General features: G+C 40.8%; 1 protein-coding gene across 1 annotated transcript; it reads left to right on the top strand.

The window, feature by feature from the left end:
• Positions 1-1,037: 1,037 nt before the first annotated feature.
• LOC121383900 lies at positions 1,038-1,655 on the top strand. The gene has a single exon (XM_041513998.1). The coding sequence runs from the start codon at positions 1,038-1,040 to the stop codon at positions 1,653-1,655; it is 618 nt and encodes a 205-aa protein (XP_041369932.1).
• Positions 1,656-8,860: the final 7,205 nt, after the last annotated feature.

The raw sequence follows: 8,860 nt of genomic DNA, 5'->3' as shown, positions 1-8,860 counted from the left end.
CCACACAGATTTAGAGAGGAAACCCGCTGTCGCCACTACATGGGCTACTCTATCGATTAGCAGCAAGGGATCTTTTATTTGCACTTCCCACAGACAGGATAGCACAAACCATGGCCTTTGTTGAACCAGTTATGGATCACTGGTCGGTGCAAGTGGTTTACACCTACCCATTCAGCCTTGCCGAGCACTCACTCAGGGTTTGGAGTCAGTATCTGGATTAAAAATCCCATGCCTCGACTGGGATCCGAACCCAGTACCTACCTCATTGACATGGGATAACTTTAAAACGAAGCCATACTAGAATATGTCCGTTTCATAATTTGAATATGATCATTCATTCTGTGTCGCAAACAGTTGTAGTAGGGGAGGGTGTTAATCCTACTTTTTTTAAACCCCCAGTCTAAAATATGGACCATGTGGCAACTTTGGCGAATCAAAGAGAATTCTTGGAATTTGACCCCGGAAACCCCCCTGTACACCCCCACACACCCCCCCCCCCCCCCGACCCCCGAAGATTCGGAACCTCACAAAAATGGTCAAAAATTGAATTTCTTACCACAAAACTCATAATTGGGCACAGAATTTGCATTTTTTGGTGGTTTAAATCAAGTTTTTGAAGAACTGAGCTGACATATGACGTCAGAAGAAATAATTGTAAATTCCAAGATGGCCGAAATCCAAGATGACGGCCAAAATGCTCTTTTTTTGCACAATTGTTGAACTTGGTTAATAGGTAGCCTTGTAATATGTCTTTGCATAGGTTTTCAGGGTCGCCGAGTACGAATTTAGCGTTAAAACAACGTTTCAAGTAAGTTTTGTGTCATAACTGAGTGTATGGTGTAGTATATTGATTGTCTGAAACAAGTACTGCTGAATGAAATGTCTTTGAAATGTCTCATCAACCCGTATTGTTGTTTGCTGACCTTGATACATAAATGATCACTTTCATAACGTAACTTCTGCAGGAACACTGGATTTACTGTAATATATATACGATCCGTACACGACACATTCAAACTAACATACTGAAACTGTATATGGAATTCACTAATCTGATACAGACAAGTAAAAGTCGTCGGAATGAAAGTTATTATGAGAAAGTTCGACAATTCAATGAAAATCGTGACAAACTGTTTGACATATTTTGTGAGGACCAGGACAGTCGGAAGCGTTTGGAGAATGCATACGGTGTGAACATGATGGGGAATGAATGGGCTTTTCTCACTGACCAAAGAAACCAGCGTATAATGTACTGTGAACATTTCGTCGATCGGAAGTGGGAAAACACAATGGAAAGGCGGCGTTATGATCTACAATCTTTAGAAAGAATGAGAGAAAAGGCAGATAAGCAGAAGATAGAAACTCAGTCGACAACACAGCTGAGTAGTGAGAGCGAGTTTGAAGGAAATGACCAAATGGACAGCGATACCGAAATGCAGTGGAATGATTCTGATGGTTTTGATGATCTTGGAAGTGCTGCAAAGCGACGACGCAAACTTTTATGTAGCCATAATCCAGATAAAACAGACAATTTTCCACAGCAGTATCAACATATCAGAGAAAGTGTGCGCAAAGTTAGACCCGAGGTCTACGAGACCATAGACAAGTTGAAAAGTCAGTATCACATGTCCATCCGTCAGTCAGAAGCAGCATAGTGACCGTCGGCAACAGGATATTTGGACGAAAATGGAAATTTCACGACGAGTCCGATAACATTGATCTAGACACTCTTCCTGCACTGAAAAATGTCAGAGAGGTGGGAAAGAGTATAGAGGCCCTAGCACTGGACGAGATCGTCAAGGAGATAATGATAAGTGATGAACAAACTGTTGTGACTTACAGCGACGATGGGTCTAAAAAACAAGGTGTGGGATCCTTCTCTGTACACGGACTGACAGTGAATGGAGTCTATAGATCATTACCAACCCTGTCAATTGCGAGTGAAATCAAAGCAAATTAAAATTTTTTTAGCAGACTTAAAGATCACTATCCTAGAAATGCTTGAAGCAGCAAGTGGAGTGGACCGAAAAGCAAGCTTCGAGAGAATGGACTTTGTAATCACTGATCAAACTGCTCATAATTTCAACGTGGAGGAGATGGTCGCCAGAAAATTGGAGTCGCAGCACTCCCCAGGACATCTATTTTGTAATGTGCATCCATCTCTCATGTTCAATAGAGTGATAACTAAACTGTGGAATGACATTGAGAAAAAAATTTGTTGTGATAAAATATACTCAAGCTTTTTAGTCAATGGGACCACTAACACGTCCACAGTGATGGAGCAATCCGTGGACTGTATAACCCGGTTGATCAGTCATTCGTTCGATCACAAAGCATGGAACAAAGCGAATGAGTTTGATCCATTTATTGCTCCCAGGCAAAATAAAGTTGTTCGGTTGCAAGATGAGTGATTCAACAGTCTCATAGTCACGTGTGCTATTGTTCTCTATCACCTGGACAATGTTTCGTTGTTCTTATAGAAATTCGAACATGTCACAAACCAGTTAGCCTGCATTGTCAGGTGCTTTGTGGATTTGGATTTTTTGAAGGTACTGTACTGTGTTGGAGCACTTATTGGCCTACACTTAGTGGAGCCTTTTTTGTCTCTGACCGCTTCAAGCAACACGTCTTACTCTACACTGATACCAGCTTTCAAGCAACTTTACACCGATCTTCTGACCACAGACTCATCAAAGCTGATGAATTTAGATTCCCAAGCATTCCAGTTTGTCTCAGAAGAAAGATTCAAAGGGTGTAGGTACGACAAAGATGTTTGCGACGCAATAGTCAACACCATGATGGAGTTGAAAGACGAAGTGAAAGATGTACTAGATATGATTTTGCCAAAGCTAGCCGACGGTTTCAGGAGACAAAAAGATGAAATCTTTGGATTTGGAGATGGGGAAGGGACTTCCGAATATGCATTGTCCAAGATGGATGCTGAAAAGTTGGATAAAGCGCCTGTACATAACCTTGCTGCCGAACGCAGTGCTGGTTTTATAAACTATGAGCTACAAAGGCATGGAGCGAAGCAAATCAGATGTGCCTCTAGCTGCCAAGTCAAGGCAAAAGCAGAAGATTTGATTGAAAAGAGTTCGACGGGCTCATATCGTGCGTACAGAAGGACTGTTTCTAGTGGCGGAAAAATTCCCAAAATAGTCCAGGAATGGGAGAAGAAACAGAGGGAGCTGATAGAGAACGGTATGGCATCTAAAGAGGTGGAAAATATGTCGGTGGATAAAAGAAGAAATAGAGACCTACAAGAACTGAAACGATATGGTGGACCTTTTACAGCTGTAGAAGAAGTTGACATGTACATGGGTGACTCCTCAATCGATGACTGAGAAAAAAAAGAGACTTTACCTTGAGATTCTCTATGCCAGGGACACTTCACTCTCCATTCCAAAGACAAGTGACATTTTCAGGCTAAAAAAAGATTACAAAAATCTGCCTAGTCTAACCTACGCCACAAACGTGAAACTATATCTCAGCAACGTTACATGCAAAAATTCTGTTACTTTATCAGATTTTGTGTGCGCTGTAAAGTCTCTACAGACATAAAATCGCTTGTATAGACTTGCAACTGCACATACGCGTGCAACTGTAGAAATTACAGGTGTTGAAAAAAGTATCGGATGCTGCTGGGAATGAACATACCAATTATCCTTACCTGAAATTAATGTCTTGAGATGTTATGATTGGGTATTTCTGTGAAAAATAATACATTTATAATGCCAAATTTGTGCTCAGTAACCCAAAAAACCTATATAAAGATGCTATATGTATTACATGCCTATGAATAGATATATTTAAAAAAACATACTAAAAAGGGCATTTTTGGCCGCCATCTTGGATTTTCAAACATCACTCTTGATGCTATATTTGAACACAACTTTGTCACCGACCTGCATTACGCATCAAAAAATGGAAGTTTCCGATTTCCAATCTGCGTTTTATGGCGGAAAGTCCATTTTCTGCTCTGTAGGGACACCGAGGGACACAATGTATGTTGGAGGGACACATTATAAACAGACATCATTGAGAAAAATATTGTCAGTTTAGCAAAAACGGTTCTTAGAGATGGGTCGTGCCAGAAAAGATTGTCCCGTTCCTGGATGTCAGGCCAAGAAGTTATTGAAACTGTCTAATCATCTGTCTCAAGTGCACAATTTGAAAGACAGAGTACCGTGGTTGAGAAAGGAGACATTCGAAGCAGTAAAACCCACATTACATATGAGTGCCATTTCGTGGAGTCCAGAAACAGTGGTCGATCCCACACGACCTTGTTGGGAAACACAGAGTTTGGCTCCATTTGAACCTTGTTCGAGCATGTGTGTATCTGGTCCAACGGGCGCTGGTAAGATTCAGTGGGTGTACAAACTCCTGAAGAACCTGAATGGCATGTACGTCAAAGACCCTCCAAAGAAAATCATGTATTGCTATGGCGTGTACCAGACACTTTACGACGAGATGGAAAAGTCTATACCTAACCTAATGTTTCATTCGGGATTACCCACGCAGACAGAAATAGAAGAATTAGCCGATTGACAACATGGACTTATCATCTTGGATGACTTGATGAATCATGTACTAGAGCACAAAGACATAGAACTGTTGTTTACTCAAGGATGTCATCACAGAAGATTGAGCGTCGTATTTATTACCCAAAATCTCTATGAACAGAAAAAGACTGCCAGAACCATTGCTCTCAATATCTGGTATCTTGTCCTCTTTAAAAATGTGAGAGATACATCACAGATCATGACGCTGGATCGTTTCCTGGCCATGCTGGTGTATTGGTGGAAGCGTACAGAGATGTCATGAAAACCCCTTTTAATTATTTGGTGATAGACATGTCACCCCTTGTTGATGACAAACTGCGATTGAGAACTCGGATATTCCCAAACGAAGACTCTGTCATCTACGTCCCGAGAGTATAAATAGCAGCCCAATTTCAAAGCCACGTCAAAATGTCTCAAGTCATCAAGGAGAACTTATCTTTTCTTCGGTTCCTGTTGTATGGAAAATCAATGAAGCAGACAAATCTACTCTTGAAACATATAACCAAGGATCAACTGAAAACCCTGACATTCATCATTGCCAATATATTACACAGTGACGTTCCACTCTCTAAACAGGCGTTTGAAAAGTTGAAAAACCCCACAAGAAAGTATTACGTGTGTTGGGGGACAAGACAGTTTCTGACAAGAACAAGAAACAAGTGCTAAGAACTGGTATCATTGTGCTACAGTGTGGCACCCCTTTTAAAAACTGCATGATGCAACACGTGACCAAAAACATTCTGGTGCCTGAAGAAAAATATATACGCCTGTTAAGTGATGGATGCCACACAACCCAAACAAATTCAAGATGGAAAAGGGCAAACACCTCCCATTGTGTCCAAACCCGTGGCTGATGTGAAAAGAAGACAATGGACCCAAAGAAGACAGAAAAGATGAACCCAGAGAAATCAATAAAGATGGAACCAACCATACAGAGACAGAAGTGGCCACCAGGAATACCACAATGAAAGAACAAAAAACTATTTAAATGGAAATCATTGTAAAGTGGAATAGAGGTCTGCTCCTTAACCCTTATCTCCACTGGTTTGAAACGGGAGCAAATAAATGATTTGAAAAATGTATTTGTTTTTATGTTGATATTGTGTTGTAGTTAAAGCAGAACACAGTGCCATACCTCCCATCCGTCCATCGATTCGAGCGGGACTTGTGTGGGCTAGCGAAATTTTGGGTTGTTTTTCATCTATTTTTAATTACAATCTCTGGTCTCTCTAAAGACAACTACACATATATAAAATGGACATACATAGGGTTACATCGAGAAGCCTTCAGGGCAAAAGCTACAATGTACAATGATTAAAATATGGTACGGCAAACTGATACACGATAGCTTCGTTGACTATAGTATCAGAACAAAAATAATTTTGAATGTCTCTGAGTGAGGATCCCGTCGATTTCATAGCAACGTAAAACAAAGCAAACAGTCCACACGAAGTGCTGTCGGCGTTTTGAAGCACCCTGTCGTTGTGCACAGTGTGTACACTGTTTCTCAGCAGAAAGGCTCGAAACTGTCTCTGTTAATATGCTGGAGGCTTTCCAAAACTGTCAAAGAATTCACCATGGTTAGCACTGTCTAACCATATGGCCACCCAATGTCGTCCTTTTATGGTCGAGGGTTCTGTGTTGACGATGAATCCTCGTGGAAAACAAACCAGTCGGTGTCGTGGAAGTTCATCTGCAGCATACACTCTGACGTGTTTTGTGACTGGATCGGCGTTCAGAGCACATTCCAACTGTAAAGTGTTCGTGGTTCTGCATACACGACGTTCCTGGCTCCGTCGATTTGTATCAGGAGGTTGTCTTCTGAGTAGATCAAACAGTTGACTGTTTCTGGTAATGCTTTTTTAAATTGTAAGTCCAGTCGAAGATTACCCCTTTTTATAAGATCCAGGTATTCTTCCTTCAAGTGGTAAGGTTCCAAGGTGAACTGATACAGTGAAATCCTCTCTAGACACGTCCATTCTTATGGATCCTGCCCCCTCGAAAAGATTGTTGTAGGCCGAGATGTACTGATTGTTTTTCACGTGCAGAGGTTGAGCTGGTAACGATTCACCATTCACATACAAGGCAATCATGTCGAGATCGTACACTGCAAAATTGAATGGATTTTTGGTGTAAATGCCATTCACTGCATCGGCAGAGACCAGTGCCACCACGACTTTGTTGGGACATTTATTTTGAAAAAGGTGATCCCAGGTATGGAGGCCACTTTGATCCTCGTGAAAGGATATTTGGCTTCAGTGTCCTGCAACGTCTTGGCATGGGCCGTGATGATGACTGTGTTGGGTCGCACTTTGCAGACTCTGAGGTATACGTCTTCGATCTTGACTTTGTAATCGGGATTATCTTCTCCTGCCATCAGACTGAAGGAAGGTCTGGTCCGGAACAGTTTGATCTGTAGATTGACGCCATTGATGCGATAACGTTTGATGTCTAAAAGTCTTCATATAGCGGTCCTTCCATATCCATGGTGTGACTCAATTCACACAAAACACCTTTGTTAGCAAGTCCCGAATTGATGCCTGTTACAGGATCTGAACTGTCTATACCATCAGACGTGTCTTTGTAGTACAGAGATGATTCCTTGGCTGTGAACGTGCCATTCAACAACACTTTGAGATAACTCTTGTAAGGATACAGATTGGTCGAGGTGGTGATGAGTTTTCCATTGATTGTCAGAACCATTTGCGACCATAAACTCTGGAGCCATAGATTGATGGGTCCCACCTTTTCATCTTTTGTCAAGATGCTGCCATCGGCTTTGGTGATTTTAGCTCTGACATGTAGTTTGGTACGTTTCAGGTCGATGTAATCGATGCCTTGACCATACACATTAAACTCCACAAGACTGTTTTCCGTCGTGATCTGGGACGCGGGTCTTGTGTCCTCATAATATATTTTATGAAGTCCGGATTATATCAGATAAATTACAAGCTACTTGTAATAAAACTAACTGAACTGTAGAACATTAGGTAAAAACAACCAGTAAACCAGGTTAGATTGAAATGGCCGTTTTATTAAAAACGACATAAAATTATAACATCACATCACATTATGTAATAGTAAACACCTGACAAAAGTAGGTGTTCAGGAAAGTGAAATGACATAGTAACATTAGATAATAAATGCGAAAAGCACTGTTGTAGGTGGGGGAAATCCGCCACCTTGCTAGATAAGCTACTGCCAGCCCGCAATAGCTGAAACTAGCAACCCCCAACCCACAGCAGTTTGACTGACTTAAAAGGCCATATCAGCCTAACCTGAATCGAAACACCCATCAGAATAAAAATACGATACAATGATCCACGACAGCACTGGGTTTATTAAAGCTATTAATAATAGTAAGTACATACAATCTAGAGTTGATTCACAAGAACCTATAAATACACACGTTCCCTTTTACAATAATCTACGAGAATGCCATGCATCCGACGCAGTTTTTTGTATTGAGGTGTGAGAATGCATGTTTTATCAACACATTTTTATTTTTATGTAAGAAGCTACGAGAATGCCATGCATTCGACGCAGTAAGTTAGTTTTAGCTATTAAAGTAAGAAAATCCCATGGATTCAACTCAGTAAAAGTAGGATTTCCATACAGTAAGCCACAAGAATGTCATGCATCCGATGCCACTGCCTGTATGATAGTAGTGTAAACTGTAATTCACCATAATTCGAAAGATGGGATTCTAATGGGTGTACACTACCAAATCAAATCCCATAGACGACAATAGTAACATATACGGCTAAAACTCCTACCTGCAACGTATCAACCGACATAAACGCCACGGATATAAATACTACCACCCCTTACACTTAAAGTGAATCAGAAAAAAATGGGGGTCAAGCTGCTCGTTTCTGAGATAACGGGTAGCGTCTATGACTACCCTAGTTTCGCACAAAATTTGAGTACTTTTTTTTACAGGTACCAAGCACAAGGCTACTTGACACATTGGTACTAGATGAAATAAAATTTTACATTTATTTTACCCAGATGAAACTATTATTTTTTACAACCAACACACTCACATTTATAACCAATCACAGGACTTGTGGTGTTCACTTCTCTATCAAAAGTTCGGTGCACCTCGAACTTTGACCCAGCCGGAAGTTATTTGGTATTGTACTACCTATACTGATAACATACATTTTTCAAAAAGTGTCCAGCTATGTGTCTTTATGACAACCAGGATCTGGTGTATTCTGACATAAACTGACAACCTCACTGAAACTGTTGTTTCTACAGTGCAACCTAATATAATGTACCCCTCAAAAAGCATA

The sequence above is a fragment of the Gigantopelta aegis genome, chromosome 10 (genome assembly GCF_016097555.1).
Source record: "Gigantopelta aegis isolate Gae_Host chromosome 10, Gae_host_genome, whole genome shotgun sequence".
Lineage (NCBI taxonomy): Eukaryota > Metazoa > Mollusca > Gastropoda > Neomphalida > Peltospiridae > Gigantopelta > Gigantopelta aegis.
Note: the sequence above shows the minus strand (reverse complement) of the source record. Positions and strands in the feature narration are given on the sequence as shown.